The sequence below is a fragment of the Ceratotherium simum genome, chromosome 26, assembly GCF_057802395.1.
Source record: "Ceratotherium simum simum isolate JZ-2026a chromosome 26, ASM5780239v1, whole genome shotgun sequence".
Lineage (NCBI taxonomy): Eukaryota > Metazoa > Chordata > Mammalia > Perissodactyla > Rhinocerotidae > Ceratotherium > Ceratotherium simum.
In genome coordinates, this window is record NC_141925.1 from 13,226,185 (window position 1) to 13,244,833 (window position 18,649).

General features: G+C 47.9%; 2 protein-coding genes across 5 annotated transcripts in view; one reads left to right on the top strand and one right to left on the bottom strand.

Annotated features, from left to right (window-relative positions):
• The window catches only part of NDE1 (nudE neurodevelopment protein 1), a 28,729-nt gene extending 18,441 nt beyond the window's left edge, over positions 1–10,288 (top strand). For 2 of the 3 annotated variants that reach the window (XM_087417007.1, XM_004441841.3), the window contains exons 5-9: positions 3,505–3,641; positions 5,155–5,334; positions 6,670–6,761; positions 7,828–7,979; positions 8,777–10,288. In XM_087417007.1, coding sequence (XP_087273133.1) covers positions 3,505–3,641; positions 5,155–5,334; positions 6,670–6,761; positions 7,828–7,979; positions 8,777–8,870 — 655 coding nt within the window. In that variant the 3' untranslated portion in view covers positions 8,871–10,288. The other variant, XM_014796327.2, reaches the window with a different exon arrangement.
• Positions 10,289–11,632: 1,344 nt separating this feature from the next.
• MYH11 (myosin heavy chain 11) overlaps positions 11,633–18,649 on the bottom strand; it is a 125,343-nt gene continuing 118,326 nt past the window's right edge. The window contains exons 41-42 of one of the 2 annotated variants that reach the window (XM_014796326.2): positions 14,875–14,913; positions 11,754–11,857 (exon numbers count right to left, since the gene is read on the bottom strand). In XM_014796326.2, coding sequence (XP_014651812.1) covers positions 14,883–14,913 — 31 coding nt within the window. In that variant the 3' untranslated portion in view covers positions 11,754–11,857; positions 14,875–14,882. Of the gene's footprint in view, positions 11,858–14,874; positions 14,914–18,649 lie in introns of both variants that reach the window. The other variant, XM_004441840.2, reaches the window with a different exon arrangement.

Here is an 18,649-nt window from a genome sequence, read left to right on the forward strand (position 1 = left end):
GTTAAATACATTCCTTAAAGGTGATTTTGTTTAATATATCAGTGCTAAGATACCAAAAAGTTCTACAAAGATTAAAATTGATTTAATCTAACTTAACCCTTAGATGTATTATTACATAGACTTTTAAAAAATTTTTGGTGGCTGGCCTGGTGGCGCAAGCAGTTAAGTGTGCGTGCTCCACTGTGGTGGCCTAGGGATCGCCAGTTCGGATCCCGGGCGCGCACTCAAGTCATGCTGTGGCGGTGTCCCATATAAAGTGGAGGAAGATGGGCACGGATGTTAGCCCGGGGCCAATCTTCCTCAGCGAGAAAAGAGGATTGGAAGATGTTAGCTCAGGGCAGATCTTCCTCACCAAAAAAAAAAAAAAAAAAAAGTTTATTTATTATCGTGGTAAAAAACAGCATCAAATTTACCATCTTCACCATTTTTATGTTTACAGTTCAGTAGCATTAAGTATAAGTATATTCACATTGTTGTGCAATAGCTCTCCAGACCTTTTTCATCTTGCAAAATTGAAACTCCGTACCCACTAAACACTAATTCCTCCTCCTTGCTCCCTCCGGCCCTTGGTGATCACCTTTCTACTTTCTGTTTCTATGATTTTGACTGCTTTAGATACTCCATATGAATGGAATCATACAGTAGTTGTCCTTTTGACACTGGCTTATGCTCTTAGCATAATGTCCTTGAAATTCATCTGTGTTGTAGCATGTGACAGGATTTCCGTCTTTGTTAAGGCTGCATAATGTTCCGTTGTATGTATGTACCACATTTTCTTTATCCATTCATCTGTTAATGGACACTTGGGTTGCTTCCACGTCTTGGCTGTTGTGCATAATCCTGGTGTGAACATGACTGTACGAATATCTCTTTGAGATCCTGCTTTCAATTCTTTTGGGTATTTACCCAGAAGTATGATTTCTGGATCATATGGTAATTCTATTTTTAATTTTTTGAGGAACCTCCATACTATTTTTCATAACGACCACCCCATTTTACATTCCCACAAGCAGCGAACAAAGGTTCTAGCTTTTCTGCATCCTCGCCAACACTTCTTTTCTTTTCTTTTGATAGTGGCCGTTCTGATGGGTGTGAGGTGATACATAGACTTTTAAATCATTTATTGGCTCAAAAAGGATATGTTCTTAGTTATCTAACAAATGTATCTCTTAATGTTCATATTTACTGAAAATCCGTTTTCCTATTTAACTATTTTCAAGTTCTCAACTACATGAGACTAACAGCTTTCACAGTCATTAAGTATTGTAGCGTTTTATGATAATAAACATGCTTTACTGCATCTTTGACAGATAGAATTTCAACATCAAAAGCACAAGAAGCTGTTTTCACTTGGGTTACCACTAGGATGCTTACCTTTATTTGAAAGCAAATATTCACATAGTAACAAGGAACCTCAGTGCTGTGCTCTGCTGGTATTACCAACGCCATTATGCTGATTGCATACAACCACGTGATCATGGATACACACGGGTTCACAAATGCCAGAAATGCCACTGAAATTGGTCTTCAGTTCTCTGGCATTCCAGAAGCCAGTAGTAGATTTTGACCAAGTCCTGAATTTAAGTTTTTGATCCATTTGGAATTTATCTTGAGGTGCAGTATGAGGTATGGATCCATGATTAATTTTCTCCAGGTGCCTACTCAGGGGTCCCCAAACCAAGAATTGAATCAGCCATCTTTTTATCAATGATTTGTGATACCCCCTTGATCACAAGTTAAATTCTCACGTGTGTTTGGATCTGTTTCTGGACCCTGGGTTCCCTCTGGTCTGTCTGCACCACACTGTGCTTCATTACTGAGGCTTTGGAATAACGTGGTTTTTATATCCAGTAGACCTAGTTCCCTGGTCTCTTTTTCGTGGTTCTCCTGGCCATTCTTATTTCATTACCGCATGATCTTGCAAATCAGTCCCCCTGTGCCTCCATCCCCCAATAAAAACCTATTAGTATTTTTATTAGGATGGTCTTAAATTTATCAGGTAACTCAGGGAGAATTGATTTCTTTGTGATATTGAGTCTTCCTCCTCATAAACCCCCATGTGTCTGCATTTCGACAAGCCTTCCATGCCCTACAGTAAAGTCTCCCTTATTTGCTGTTACGTGAATTCCTAGGTATTTTATCTTTTTTCTTGTTTGACATGTCAGCCTTAGGGTCATTTTAACTGATTCCAGTATTGTATTCTTCAGTATTATCCCTTTGTTGTTGCTAATCAGGCACTTGTGGTAACTTTATCTTGTTTCCCTCTAAAGACCCTTTGAGGGTAGGCACTGCCATGACTCACTCTGGACATAGTGGGATATGTAGAATAAATGAATGAATGATCCTCGCTTTGCTATTAAAGGACCAGAGGCCCTTGGGGCCAGCCCCGTGGCTTGGCGGTTAAGTGTGTGCGCTCCGCTGCTGGCGGCCCGCTGGCGGCCCGGGTTCGGAACCCCGGGCGCGCACCGACACACCGCTTCTCCGGCCATGCTGAGGCTGCGTCCCACATACAGCAACTAGGAGGATGTGCAACTATGACATACAACTATCTACTGGGGCTTTGGGGGAAAAATTAAAAAATAAATAAATAAATTCAAAAAAAAAGGCCCAGAGGCCCAGAGAGGTTTAGTTGCCCGAGGACGCTTAGCTGGTCTTCTGTGGAAGGAGCCAGTGTTAACTCCTGGGTTCCACTCCACACATATGCTCCAAGCCACCGTGAGATACAGTTAGCATGGTGTTCAAGGTTTTCTGGAGACAAACCTGGGGTCAGTAGTAGAAATGGCTGGGATTTATTGAGCACTTAGATGGGAAACATCCCTACGTGCTTCCTGTACTCCTCTACCTGTCCCCCGGCCCCGTGTGGAGGTGCTGTTAGTACCCCTGCTTTACTCGGCAGGAAACTGGCCAGCTGCCTTCTCTGTGCCTCGGAGTTAAACAGATTCTGTCTTCCAGCACTTCTCAGTGCCTTCAACACAGCGTTCCAGTGAAATGTCTACACTGTTCACAAGAAGAAGTGGTGGTTAGCAGGGCAGCTGGGCTGGGGCTGGGCATTTTGAACTTTTTAGAAAGGTAACCGAGAGATTCAAGATGGTCTCTTCTACCTGTTTAAATGCATGTTATTACGTTGTATGTGCCTTTTAGTAGGATATTCTGAATACTGTTTGCATGATGAGTCTCTGAGGGAAGATGGAGCATGCTGCCCTTGGCAGTCGACTGGGCCCTGCATGTGGTCCTGACAAGACGTTGGCACTGCTAAGTGCTATATGGACGTTATCTCATTTAATCCTCAGGACAGCCTTGTGCCCCTCCTGGGCTAAGATGGTTCCCATTCTGCAGGTGAAGAGCCCAGGTCCTGAGCCCAGGTCACTCAGGTCTGGGGTGTCTGGGAAGTGCCAGGGCTGGACTTGTGCCCCCGTGTCTGACCCTTCTCATCTCCCGGGTCTGTGAGCACCAGATGGATGCTGCCGTTTGCCCTCTTGGACAACTCTGCTTTTCTCTTACCAGGGCCACAATCATGTCTCTAGAAGACTTTGAGCAGCGCTTGAATCAAGCCATTGAAAGAAATGCCTTTCTGGAGAGCGAACTTGATGAGAAGGAGAATCTCCTAGAATCTGTTCAGCGACTGAAGGATGAGGCCAGAGGTCAGGAGGCCTTGGCTTTGTGCCGTGTGCCCTCACCAGCGTTGTTCCCTCTCCCTACCTGAGAATGTCTTGTCCCTCAGCATTGCCCATTGTTACCTTTGCTGGAAACCCACGGCCTGCTTGGCACACAGGCTGTCTGGTTAGAGGGCATGGGACCACACCGAGCAGGCTCTAGCCTTGGTCCCCGCCTCATGCTAAGAATTGTCAGATTCTGTAAAGATCCCTTGTGGGTATTTAAACCCACCACCAGCTTTATGCTCAGTAGGAACACGAGTTTTGTGGGGAGAAAGTCCTGATGGACTTGCTAGCTAGCTTGTCATTTTCATGACTTGATGGCAGCTGACACCCGTGGCTTAGAACTCTGAGACCACAGCAGCGTTTGCTCTTTGGAGGTGGCAGTTCCAGAGGTAGAGCTTGCCAGCTGCAACACGACAGTGGTGAATCACCCACATTGGCGCATAGAGATTTTGTTTAAAGTCCCAGTTAATTGTCTATGGCATTAATCTAGTTTCTAATGTGTAGGCAGTGGAAGAGGGATTAAAAAGAAAAAACTCTTAAGTTTTAAGGTATTTGTTCCTAAATGTCCATCAGTGATGAAGTGGTTAAATAAATTAGATTTATTTTGTGGAATGTTAAGCAATTGTTAAAACAAACAAGGTATAGATATAAATGTAGTTATAGAAAGATTAAGACATACCATTGAAGGAAGGAAGATAAGTCATAGACAGTAGACGTTGTTTCTACTTATGCTTAATAAAAGTTATTCATATTGGGCCGGCCCTGTGGCTTAGCAGTTAAGTGCGTGCGCTCCGCTACTGGCGGCCCGGGTTCGGATCCCGGGTGCGCATGGACGCACCGCTTCTCCAGCCATGCTGAGGCCGCGTCCCACATACAGCAACTAGAAGGATGTGCAGCTGTGACATGCAACTATCTACTGGGGCTTTGGGGAAAAAAAGGAGGAGGATTGGCAATAGATGTTAGCTCAGAGCCGGTCTTGCTCAGCAAAAAGAGGAGGATTAGCAAGAATGTTAGCTCAGGGCTGATCTTCCTCACAAAAAAATTAAAAAAAAAAGTTATTCATATTATTTGCTTAATAGATATACATGTACATATAAACTGTACATATGAACATGCAGAGAAGAAGAGCTGGAAAGACTCCGCCATGTTACAGTGATTATGAGTGAGCAGGGGCGTGTGGGGAAGGGTTGGGAAAGCATTTTTCCACCTAGTATTCTATATACCCTGCCACAGTGGAATATTTTTGAAACAATAAAAGCATTAGTGTGTTACTGCCATAGTTTAAAAAATTTTTTAAACCTTTTTGTTTTTATTCGAAAGAAAAATCATGTAGTTTTATAAGCCTGCTAGGCAAGGTCCTGTGGGTTCCACTTCATTCAGTGTTTCCACCTGGAGTTTTCCCCCTGGTACTTCTTTTCCCTGACAAGCATCTACTGTTGACCCGTCCCCCATCACCCAAAGCAAGGACTTAACCTGAATCCTTTTCCTGGCCCAGATCTGCGGCAGGAATTGGCTGTGCAGCAAAAGCAGGAGAAACCCAGGACCCCCAAGCCCAGCTCGGTGGAAGCTGAAAGGACAGACATAGCTGTGCAGGCCACTGGCTCTGTGCCGTCCACTCCCATAGCTCATCGAGGACCCAGCTCGAGCTTCAACACACCTGGGACGTTCCGACGCGGTAAGGGGAACGGGGATCGGGAGGATCTTCTTTGTTTCACAAAGCTTTCCCGGGTGAGAGAGAGATTGGACCAGGCCATAGGGCAGGGCGCAAACTGGGAGTGTTCGCAGGGGCAGACCATTGAGGTCAGTGAGAGGAGCCTCTTGGGTGTGAGGCAGTAGGGAGCAGTGGAGTCTGAGGTGAACTGGGAACTAGAAGCCTCATCTGAAGGGGGCAGCTGCCCCTCTGCTCCTACTACAAATGTCGGCATTAGCAGACATTTCCATTCTTCAGCAGAAGCCAGAAACCCTCTTGTTGAATATGAAATCTCCCAAATTTAAAATTTCAGTGACCAAGTAAAAAATTTAAAAGGCATTATGTGGGTCCAGCAATATATCTGTCTAGAACTGGAGGCAATGTAATTTGTGCTGTGCAGTAAAAAGTGAGAAATTTCAGTTTTCACGCCAGCCCCTCTGCTAGCTGATGAACTGTGAGACTCTGATCAGACCACGTAGTAGCAAATAATAATAATAGACAATTATCGAGTGCTCAGTATGTGCTGGTCACTCTGCTTAAAGTGCTCTGCATGTATATATGAGCTCACTGAATTCTCCCAACAGGCCCAAGGTACAGGTAATGGAAGTGCTATCCCCATGTGATGGATGAGGAGACTGAGGCCCTGAGTTAAGGAGCGTGCCTAAGGTCACACAGCTGGTGGATGGCTGAGTTGATGCAAACCCAGGCAGGCTGGCTCCAGGGCGTACACTACCATATACTGCCTTCTCCCTTAGTTTGTCGCCTGGGATGAAGAGACTGGTGAGAGTTCCAGAATCCCAGTCTTGAGCTGTGTTTTCCACATTTTAACATGCACCCAACTCAGCTGGGCCTCTTGTTAAATGCATCTCAGAATCAGCAGGTCTGGGTGGGGCCTGAGATCCTGCATTTCTAAGAGGCTCCAAGGTGGTGTTTGTGCTGCTGGTGCGTGAGTCCTGCTTTGAAGAGAGGTTCTCTGTACAGTAGAACCCCTATCCATGTGGCTTGCTCAGATGCTGCTAATGTTAATTAACTATATGGAATTCCTAGAATTTCAAGAGGGCTTGTTTCGATTTTGTTTTCAAAGAATAGCATGTTGCGATAAATATTTAATATAGTCATTGTAAGGCTGCGAAAGGTTGGTCACTAAACAGACTCTTACTGTGTTGGCAGTTAACTATTGAACGAAACAGGGCAGCGTCTGGAATCAAAGGGGAAGCGTTAGCTTCCCTCGCCCACCCCCTGGTTGCACGTTTAGAGACCCTTAGCGCTCAGACTCATGATGTGGGCTGGTGTCATGTGCGCTTCCCTTTACACACCCAGGTCTGGATGACTCCACGGGTGGGACCCCCCTCACACCTGCTGCCCGGATATCTGCCCTCAACATCGTGGGAGACCTGCTGCGGAAAGTGGGGGTAAGACGGTACCTCCCTGGGCTTTGGCGGGCTTCTTGCCTATCTTCAGGGTATTAGAGAGGATGACCTTACCAGTTCCTTTCCCCTTTAAGCGGCTTCATGCGTTTTAGGTGTGGCTCTGGTCCTATACTGTCCCTTACAACGATTTGAGCTTCTGAGGGCTTTGTTACTGACAAACACCCCGAGCTCTGAACCTAAGTCATCCCTTTGATCCCTGGGTGTTTCTTTCTTGGTACTATTTTTCCTTGGAATTTGGGAAATGTGAATGATGTCTGTGATTTTTTTCTTAATTTGAAAAAACAGAAACATTTGCAAATTGCCCTCTTTGTGTTTTTTTTTTTTTAAGTCTCAGGGAGTTAAAGAGAAAATCTTAAAAGGCTAGGGCCGAGAACTTGACTTTACAGGTCTTATATTAATTACAGGGAAGGATTCTTTTGTGCTTAAGAAATGCCATAGGTATTCTTTGTAGTTGCTTCTTTTATTTTTTAAAATGATGCCTGGGAAGCCACATGATTTAAATCCTGCCATTCTGTCGTCAGTCAGAATGTATGTGTGCAGAGCTGCAACTTTATAGAAGCTTGCGATTCATTTCTTATGTTTTCACTTTTGGTTTTGGTTATCTGGTTTTCTGTTATAGAAACAGGTCTCTGATTTAATACTTTGCACAGTTAGAGTACAGAGAAGCCTGGGTGGTCTTGGTGCCCTTTTGGTTTTCACGGGGTCTGTTTACAGCAAGGCAAAGTCCTTGTTCAGACCTCCTGCCGCTCTGTGCATGTCGAAGAAGGTAAACAAGAGTGAATGATTCCAACAGCTGATGTCAGATTTCCTGTAGGCAGAGCTGGATAATGGGTAGGGTTAGTGATTTTCCAGGAAGCTCCTAAATATCTTAGGCCAGCGGTTCTAAGCCTTGGGTGTACATTGGATTCCTTTGGGGCCCCACTTTGGAATTCCAACGCACAACACGACTTGAGAACCGCTGTTTTAGGTTATTGTCTGTGTTCGGGCTCCAGGGAGAGAGCAGAGTTCTTGTCTTTGACTTGAGAGGTGAAAGCATGTTTCTCTCCAGGCACTGGAGTCCAAACTTGCATCCTGCCGGAACTTCATGTATGATCAGTCCCCAAACCGGACGAGTGGCCCGGCCTCAGGACGGGGGAGCAAGAACAGAGATGGCGGTGACAGACGGGCAGGCAGCACCAGTGTGCCTCTGGGTGATAAAGGGTCAGTACCTTTTGCTGTCCTCTACAGGCAGGAGCCTGTAACCCCAAACCACTAGCCATTTTTTAAAAGTTGCAGGATTATGTCATCCTTATCCTCTGTCCTGTCCCATGAGACGGAGTTAGGTGTGTCTTCTGGTTTGGGCAAACGGCCAAGGAGTGGCTCATTCTTATTATTTGATTCTGCAGCCCCAAGCCCAGGTCACGCTGTGAGCAAGTCCTGTATAAATCACTTCTTTGGGCCACGAGCTTCTAACACTGCTCTGCTTCCCCCAGAAGAGGATTGATTTTTTTTTTTTATTTTAATCTTTAGAACCTCTGGGAAACTGGCACTAAATTCCAGCCAGACTGGATTCCTGAAGTCAGTCACCCGATTGGGTGGCCTCTAACAGCTTCGTTTATTTTCTTGCCTGAAGAAAATCAGGGCAGCTTCCCGATTTGGGAATTTTCTAAGATGTGCCACCATCTCCCCAGACCCCAGGCCACACAAACTTGGTGGGTCAGTGGCAGACAGATGACAGGAAATGAAGAATCGTGTTCCACGGCATGCACGTAACTTCCGGGCCTTTAGAAGTGGATGTCCTTAGAGGGTCTCTGTGGCTGGGTTTTTTCCTGTGCCCTTGGGAACGTGAGAGCTAGACAGCCAGTGTCCTTTTCTTCGTTTCACAGGAGAGAAAATTGAGACCCAGGGAGACACTGCTCCTGACTCTTGATATTCACTCCTGTGACTCTGTGGGCCCCGATGCTAGCCAGGCTGTCACCGCTGTCATGTCCGCTTAACTTGGTTTGCTCTGTCTGAAGGTTGGGAAAACGCCTGGAATTTGGGAAGCCGCCTTCAAATGTTGCCTCACCATCGCTGCCGCCAGCCCAGGGTGTAGTCAAGATGTTGCTTTAGGAAAGCCACGGAAGCCAAAGCCCCTGGTTGTCTGTGTGGGAGTTGTTACCTTTCTTGCCTGCTTTTCTTTAAACTAGGTTTTTGGTTTCTTTAGGTTAGTTTGAGAAATAGAAGCCAGCAGTCACACTGGCCAATGACTATGGCCATCCCCTGTGGCCCCTGATGGTTGTGCCCATGAAATGGTGTCTCATAATTGCCAGCCTCTTTGTTGGTGTGTTGCAAATGGACGGGGACAAACTGGACCCTCTGGAAAGGGTGTGGAGGCTGCCCCATCATTTTGAGCTGTCCCGAGTCCTCATTGGTCTTGCGAGGTGTTTTTAATGTCTGGAGATGCCTTAACAGTGGGATCTGAGCCTATCTCTGAGGCTCACTGCAGCCCCCACTCAGCTGGAGCTGCCTTCTAGAACAAAATCTCCCCGTGTTCTATGGCCCAGCAAGGATTGGTGTACTGGCATCATGTCTAGGAGCAAGGAGTGGAATGGGCACAGGCCTTTTTTTTTTGAGGAAGATTGGCCCTGAGCTAACATCTGTTACCAATCTTCCTCTTTTTTTCTTTTTTCTCCCCAAAGCCCCAGTACATAGTTGTATATCCTAGTTGTAGGTCCTCCCCTTCTAGTGGGATGCCCCCTCGGCATGGCTTGATGAGCGGTGAGTAGGTCTGTGCCCAGGATCCGAACCCACGAACCCCGCCGAAGCAGAACATGTGAACTTAACTGCTACGGCCATGGGCCTTTTTAAACTGGTGTGGTGGACCTCTGAGACTTTTTAATCTGCCTCTCATTGAGGCTTTTAAGAGGTGTGCTTGAGTTTTAGTGTAAATTGTGTGTGGACCAGGTAGGTGGAAAATCGTGTCCTCTTTAGATCAGTCCTGACCGTTAGTTTTCCTGACCCTGTCGCCCTGGCCTGGAGGTGACCTCCGCTTCAGGACCCTGAAGGTCACTGGGGTGGAATGGCCTTGGTATCACAGCCCCCGGAACAGGACTTCATTCAAAGCCGTAATGAAATATCGGGGTGACCTTCAAACGAGATTAAACCATCGGGATCGTTCTTGGAAGCTTCCTTGTCACAGAAGAAAAGACCACAGGACTTCCAAGGCAGACAGTGGATATGCTCATCCTTGCTTGTTGTGAACCGCTGTCTCTCACTTTCGGATGCAAGGCAAAAGAACACGTGAATTCAGAGCACAGGAGCACGCGTGCAGCCTAACAACCTTCCTTTTGTCACTAAGTTATTTTTCCAAAAGAACAGCAAAAATATCCTTGAGTTGAAAATAGAACTTTTCAAGTGCTACTGAAACTCAACAGCAAATTAGAATTAAACTTCAGTGCCCGTTAGTTACCCTAGAAACATTCTAACCTGTATCGGTAAAAGATGTACTTTTATTTTTTTAAAAGAACAATAAAATCAAGGGAAACTGATGTTCCACTAGTCAGTGGTGGTGGTCAGTAAATGCTGCTTCGTGTGTGTGTGCTTCTGTGTGTGCTCGTGTGGTGGTGAGAAACTCTTGTTTTTTAACCAAGTAACTAAATATGCAGAAAACCTACCTTTCAAAAATTTCCATTTGAGTCAGCTTCTTAGAACTTTTGGGATATGTTTGTGTATTGCTCAGGGTATGTTAGCATTTGGTCATTCAGCTGAGTCTTCTCAGTTTCTGTATTTCCTCTTTTCTCAAGTCTACTCGATCCCACAGAGGCTGTGTATGGAATTGGTTGCGCTGAATAGAACCTTTGCCAAGGGATCTCTGTCTAAAACACGCAGGCTGAGGAAGAAAAGGGCTCTCGGCCTGGTTTTTTATGGCCCTCGCGCTATAAATGGTTTTTATGTTTTTAAAGGGTGGTTTCAAAAAAAAAAACAGATGACTATATGACAGAGACCATATGTAGACTAAAATATTTACTCTCTGGCCTTTCTAGAAAAAATTTGTCAACTCAGGCTGGGCAGAGTCGTGTGTTTTAACTTAGAAATTTAAGGAAATCTTGTATCCTTCACATTATATACATTTTGTTTTTGACTGATAAAGATGTTCTTCCTGGTCACGTTCTGACTCCCTGAGCCTAGAGCTGTCCCCTTCCTCTCGGGGAAGCCCCCTCACACAGACTCACTTCGCATGTCTGCTTCCTTGTTTGCCAGCTGGGGGATCTTGGACAATTTCTTTCACCTCCTTAGGCCTCAGTTTCCCCGTTAATGAAATAACAACCCTGACTTTATAGGGTCATTGTGAGGATTAAAAAAGAACACCTCTCGCTCTTTTGCTCTGCAGAAAACAGAAAAGCCGACCACGTTCTAGTGATTGATACCTTTTATTCGTGAGGGTGTCCTTAGGTACAGTCAGGGTGCATATAAAACAGTGTAGCGTTCCTGCCCTTCCCGTAGGAGTAGTGTCTCCTTCTAATCCATGTGACTGCAGAAGGCACTTGGTCTCGGTGAACTGTGTGCATCTGATGTGCGGTAACCAGGAGGGGAAAAGAACTCGCACACAAGGGCCTGCTCCAGACGTCAGAAGGGTACACAGGTTAGGGAACGGCTTGGGAGTGGGGGGCAGTGGCACCCCTTTGGGTGACTTTCTCCCCATTTCATGTAGACTAAGTTGCCAGTGATTAGTTACCGTGGATATATTTTTCTAAAAACTCAAAATCTGCACAATTCATTGATGGAGGGAGCGGGTGTGCCTGTGTCTCCTGTTGGGTTTTTGTCATTTGGTTCATCATTCAAAACTGAAATCAATACCCTGAACCCAGGGTGGTGGTTTTTATATTCCTCGTGAGGGGTGTCTTGTGATGTTTGGAATTTGAAAATGGATTTAGACAGTGCTAAGCGGAGTCCACTGGGTTTTGTCCTGTTTGTAGCAAGTCGCTTATTCACTGGCTTTGGTTCCGTTGAAGTCTGCATCGCGAGCGTCCACTTCCTCCTCAGAACCATCCGCGTTTTCAATAACTCGACGTCCTCCAGACCTTCTCGAGGGAACAAAAGTGGTCTCGTTTCCTCGCCTGTGGGTTGTAAGAAAACACACGTTTCTTTAGCACAGAAATCTCCCTCGAGGTTGGAAGAGATTTTTAGAAGGGGCGAAAAACAAACACAAACTCAGAACAAACGAGACGCAAATATTCAGGTCAGAGTCAACGAATCCTGACCATTCTCAAGGCCTGGGAATGGGGCAAAGTCGGCTTTTCAAAGCAGGACTATCTGCTGTCAAAAATGTCTGGCCTGGGCACTTGATGACCCCCAGGATTCTGGTCTGCTGCGGTCTTTTACTTAGAAAAGAAGAAAAAAGGTAAGCGAGGGGTGACACACCCCCATGGGTTTATTCAGACCCCGTGGGGCAGGTCTGGAGAACATGTTGTGTTCTCATTCTGCACCTCCTCGCCTTCAGAAGGGAAAAAGGGGAGGTTTTAGGTTTTCCACTGGAAGAAGGTGGACATGAAAGTCAAGGGCGGCTTTGAGAGGGAAGGAGGTCACTGCGTGGACACCACACGGGTGCTCTCTGGTTAAGGGCGACATGGTGCCCCTGCCTTTGTGAAGCAGAATTCTCAGACTGAGGTCCCCCAGAGCCGGGATCTTGTCTGGGTTTTGCTCCCATGGCATATAATAGCTGCTCAATATTTCTTAGAAAAATAAATTAGACATGTTTAATTCAAGGTATACTTTAGCTCTGGCTGGTAGAACACCCCTTTTTCTCTGTCCTTATTGCCCCCATCTCCTCCATCCTGCTGATGCCCTGAGTTACCACCAGGGCCTGCTCTGGTCGCCTGCTGTGAGGCTCTGCCTAGGAGGGTGGGCCAGGCAGGAGGAGGAAAGGTCAGATCCACCCGCACTTAACCCCTGCTGTTTGGAAGAAACGTTCACTGTCCCTTCAGCGATCACAACAAAGGTGTGGGGCTCTGGCCACCCAGCCCTGTTTGTCCTGATGAGAGGACCCGTCTTAACTCATTTAAGGACGTCTAAGAAGAAAGCAGACTTTTTGTAACAAAAACCACCTGCTTCGCCCCACAAAGGCCCGACAGAGAAGCCCCGAGGGTGAGCCCACCCCAGTTATCGATTCTTTAGTCAAAGGGACGACTCAGACAGGTGAGACTGGACACACAAGCAAGGCCCAGAGATTCCTGATGGCAGGGAATGGGAACCCCAACAGGAGCCTTTTGGGGTCCGAGGGTGGGAGAAACCCCGGCTGAGAAAACCCACCGGGTTCAGCGGGTGGTACTTCCCAAGGTGCAGCGATCAGAAATAAATACTTAAAGTGGTAGCCACTCCCAACTGAAGACTCAGGCCAGCCTCACGTCAGGGGGAAGCTTCCAGGCCTCCAGCTCCCTTAGAACTAACTTTCCATCACTCTAGAAGTGACCTTTAAAAGTCTTTTCCTTCGTTAGCACTGTGTTTTCCAAGAACTTGGGTCAGAGGGGAGGGTCTCAGAGCCCAGGGCGGAGAGAGGAGCGGCAGCCACAGTCCACACGTCTCTCTCCTTCCCCTTCTGCCTCCCAGGTGCACGACTCCTGGGATAGCCGGGGCTGGCAAACGGTGCTCACCCACGCTTCAGGCTCTGGGCACTCTCTGCCACTGGAAAGAGTCTGTATTTCTAGCTAGAAGAGGTTAATGGACAGATGTGCTCCCCTGGTCCAGGAGGTACCCTGTGCCCTGGGTCACTGTCAGTCCCAGCTCAGGTGCCAGCCCTGCAAACCTGTCCCTGTTCAGGGGCGTTTCTGCAGGGAACTGGCTTCAAATCCTATGCAAAGGTTGACACCGGCTATATCTGTTATGGGAAGTAAGGGACCCTTCTAAAGATTTTCTTAAATGGTCATCCTGGAGAATTTGGATTCTGTTCGTGGACAGCTTATCCAAGGCACTATTGGCACACCAGGAATCAGCACGAGAATCTAAGCACGTCCTGCTTTGCAAGGATGTGGTTTCCCGTTAACGAGTGGGTCCCACACTCCAGCCAACCCTAGAATTCAGCTTATCCCCCGATCCCAATGAGCTGGCAGGAGAGCTGCTTGAAAGCCGTGTGTCCTATGGGCTTATCTGCTCCCCCACAAAATCGACCCTGAAACTGCAAAAACCTCATCCAGCTTTAAGTATTTGGGTAGCGACAGCAAAGCTGAGATTCTCCGAAAGAGATGATGGACACACGCCAGGGCTGGCTTGGCCTCTCAAGGAGGATCAAAGGAAAACCAGGGCCCCGTTGTCTAACTTCACATAGGAAAAAGTTGCTAAAATCTAACTCGGTCTTGTGAAGGGCCCCATGGGCTTCCTCAAGTCTTGGGTGTCCATTCCCCAGACCGTGAATACATGCCCGTGACACCTGGAACAGGCTCTGCCAGGATGGCACTGGGCTCTGCGGTGGCCGCCGTCTGCCCCCGTGCGCTGAAAATGCAATGAGCAGGTGGGGCCTTGCTGAAGCCTTGCGCAGCCCTGACACTTATAAGACATGGCGGTGAGAGCTCGTTTCCTTCGCAGACAAGTTTGTGAAAGCCCAACGGTGGGGGGACAAGTTGCTGGAACGCGGTCACCATGGACCTGTGCTTCGTTAATTCTCATTTGTGAACCAGACCAGCCAGATGGAAGCCATTCTCCAGAAATGTACCCAGATCGTGGGGCCATCGTACCCGCTCACCGGGCATCTTAACCAGACAAAGGAAGACAGCAGAGCCGAGTGTCCTAACCTTGTAAGAGAGGCCCTCTTACACAGGTAAGAGCAATCCAAGCGACACACACACACAGCCTCTAAACCCTCGCCAACACGCGGGGACAAGGACGTCCACATTGGGTGCCATCTCATACGCCAAAGCGGCAGTAGGGAAGGAAAATGGGTCAAGAGATGAGGTCTTCTTGTGTTGATCTAGGCTTTGATGAAAGACAGTTTTGAACTGAGATATCCAAGCCTTCCGATTTTGCAGGAATCGCATGGAAATTTGCGAGGGTCAAAAAAAGGAGGGCGGGGAGGGCGCGACGGGCAGAAAGGAAATGGAAACCGAGTGCGACACACATGAGCAACGAAGCTAAGGCATGATACCTGGTGAGTCATTGCGGAGTTTCCTGGGGGAGGGGGCCTCTGAAACAGAGAGAGAGAGTCCCCGGTGGTTACCATCGGCAAACGAGAGCCTGGTGACATGCGTTCTTAATCATTAAAAGCATTTGCTTCAATTCAATAATTAAAGGCACTTTCAAGTCAACCTTACAGCCAAGCCCCTGAAGCCAAGAGCTCTAAGGCTGGCACACAAAAGGACAAGCCGTTTTTTCAATTAAAAATCATATTTCTGTCCTTCAGAGCTGCTTCTAAGAACGCAGGTGGCTTTCTCCCATTATGCATACCTGTTCGGGGAGGTGAAGGCGTTGGAGTAAGCTAGTTCAGAGATCCACTTGGGAACTGAACCTGAAAAGACCCGGGCAAGGAGGCTGCAGCAGCATCTCACTTTATTACTATTATTTGGTCTTGTCTTTTAGCAAGAAGGTAGAGGTGGACGCCTTTGGTGGCACGTGTCAGAGATGACTGGTGATGTGGCAAATGATGGGTACATTGGTCGGGCTTTCACAATGGCTTGTGTCGAGATTTATCTGGCTGATAAACTGTGTGATAAATTGTTTTGCAATTCCTTGTTCACTGAGGAGCTGGCTATGCTCGCCAACCTCACTCAGAGCTCTAGTGCTTGGTTTTAGGTGTTTGTACATCTAGAAGACTCAGAGAAGGCAGAAAAGGTGTGACCTGTCTTCAGCCTGTGTTTGTGTCTGTTCCTCTTAGGGCTGTAAAATGTGGTTTGTTTGATATGGGCCTGTATGGCCTGAGAGAAGGGTCAGTTGTCTAGGCCGGGGCCCACAGGGCATGTTCAGCGTGTGCTAACAGATCACTGGTCCTGAGAAAAGGGAGCTCAGACAGCAAAGGCTGAGAGCTGGAGTGGCTGGCTGCTGCCCCACTGCTCAGCCCAGCCACTGAGGCGGGCCGTGTCCCGTCGCCAGCTGAGTGTATCCTGGGGGTCTTCATGGTGAGAACAGCTCTCCTCCGCTGACAGCCAACCCTGGGGTTGCTCCCAAGCCCCTGCTGGACCTGAGAGGTTAGGTCTGGTTTCCATTCCATCAGTGGGGACCCACCAGGCCCTTCACCCGGCAAGCACTGGAGGCTCCTTCCCAAGTCCCTGTACCCTGAACGAGCCGCTCTCTTCCCCTCTCTGAATGGGATTTGGGCTTCCCCTCGTCTCATGCAGTGGTTCTCCAAGTCTGGGGTCGATATGCCAGGTGATTTCAGCTGCTTCCTGGGCGCACCACTGGAGAACTGAATTGCACAGTGAGAAAGGTATTCCCTTTTCACCTCTTTTTAAATATGTCAGATTATGTCAGAGAAAGTCTGTTTGGTGCTAATGTCTTTGTCATTCCCTTTTACACTGAGAAGTAGGCCTTCAGGTCATAGTTATCAATTTGTGGCCACAACAGCTAGAACTCCCTATGGTTTTGTTTTCACTGTATTTAATTTCCTTGCGACCTGTTGATGCAGGTGATGCTGGTTTAACAATATAGGGGTGGTAAGTTTTATTTGCAGATAGACATATGTATGATTAGAACAGTTAATTTCAAAGAAAATGTCAGGTCCACAATAGTACAGGTGGTAAGAGGCTAAGGCAAAATGGCTAAGGTGGTTTGAGAATGACTGCGGTTGGAGAAACATCATCTCTGACTCAATGATTGAAGGTTTACTCAGTGCCCAGTGCTCAGACACTGGGGATGAATAAACAGACAAAAATTCTGTGCTCATGGGCTTGCAGGCTGAGAGTGAAGAAAGACAGTGAATGAGATAAGTAAAATAAATAAGTTACATGGTGACAGGTGGGTAGGAGAGTGGAAAACTGTAGGGAGTGAGGTTGGAAATTTTAGACAGGGTAACATGGATAAGTAAATGCCTGAAGGAAAGGAGGAGGGAGCCAGCAGAGAGCTGGGGGAAGAGCATTCCAGGCAGAAGGAACAGCCAGTGCAAAGGCCCTGAGGCAGTGTGTGAAGAAGAGGGGTAATTTAGGAGGCAGTGGACAGAGATCATGTACAGCCCAGTGGAACCAACAATTGTAAAGACGTTGCTTTGGCTCTGAGTGAGGTGGAAACCATTGGAGGGCTCGAGACAAAGGAGAGCCATGATCCGAGTTCATTTAAACAGGATCCCTTTGGCTGCTGTGTTGAGAACAGACTAGAAGGGGGCCAGCATGGAAGCAGGGAGGCCCAGGAGGCTGTGCAAGTTATCTAGATGGGAGGAGAGGGTAGCTTGGACCAGGGTTGCAAGAAGTGGTTGGATTCTGCATGTACAGTATTCGTAAGGGAAAGCTGACCAGATGTCCAACAGATTGGATGTCGGGTATAAGGGAGAGAGAAAAATAAAGAATGACCACAAGGTTTGTGGCCTAGGTTAATGGCAGCTTTATCATTCCAGTTGCTGAGTTGGGGAAGACTGTGAGAAGAGCTGGTTTGAGGGTAAAGGGGTTCAATCAGGGCTCAAGTTGGGGCATGTTAGGTCTGAGCTGCCTGCTAGGCATCGAGTAGGAATGTCAAGCAGGTTTGGAGTTTGAGGAAGAAGTCTGGGCTGGAGATAGAAACTAGGAAGTCACTAGCTATAGATGGAATTCTAAAGCTACCAGGCTGGTTGAGATCACCTGGGGAGTGAATAGAGACAAAGATGGGGAGAGAACCAAGATGGCGCCCTGGGGCAGGAGAGAGCAGAGATGGAGATGAGGAGAGAACCAAGATGGCGCCCTGGGGCGGGAGAGAGCAGAGATGGAGATGAGGAGAGAACCAGGATGGCGCCCTGGGGCGGGAGAGAGCAGAGATGGAGATGAGGAGAGAACCAAGATGGCGCCCTGGGGCGGGAGAGAGCAGAGATGGAGATGAGGAGAGAACCAGGATGGCGCCCTGGGGCAGGCAAGGGCAAGCAGGGTTTGAGATGAGGTTCCAGCAGAAGAGATGAAGAAAGAAGCCAGGAAGATGGGGAGGAAGCCAGGTGAGGCTGGTGTGTGGAAGCCCCGTGAGGAAAGTGCATCAGGAAGCGTGATGGCCCATGGCACGTGCTGCTGTTGAGTCAGCTGAGGCCCAAGGCTGACTGTCGCTGGATTGGAGTTTGTGGTGAAGGGTAGCAGGGGAGTGGGCCTAGAGGTTCTTTCAGCTGAGGGAATGACTCAGGGAGAGGGAAGACGTTGCCAAGAAGAAAGATAAGAATTTCTGGAGCAACGTTCTCGAGTAAACCACAGGGGGCGTCTAACAGAGAGGTGGGCCTTAGTTGATGTTGGACAGTCCAGCGCAGACACAGGGAGAAAGGTAGAAGGAAGGAACACAGATGTAAGCAGGTGGGTTGATGGGGAAGTGGGAGCTTGTTTACGTTTCACACAAGTTTCCATTTGGGGGTTAAATAGGAAGTGAGGTCATCAGCTGAGAGTGAGGATGGGTGGTGACAGTAAGTCTGGGGAGACAGTGGAAAGCAGATGTCTACAAGGGCAGGAGGGAGGGGATGGGGGAGTCTGAGGTCCAGGCAGCACCAAGTGAGGTCCGCTTGGTGTTAGCCATGGAGAATTTCAGCAGGAAGGGCCAGCATGGCTGTTGGTTTTTCTCACCCTACTCTGAGCTGCAGGAGATGGACAGCGGGTTTAATCTGGGCTGCGTTTTAGCCAAGTGAGTACAGCAAAGCACAGGGGGACCGGGGTGTTGAGGATGTGTGGAAGGCTGCTTGTAACCGCTGAGCACGGGCTTGACGCCGGGCGGGGAGTCCATGGGGGCTGCTGGAGGATGCGCACACCAATGAGTTGAAGACCCAGAGGAGACAC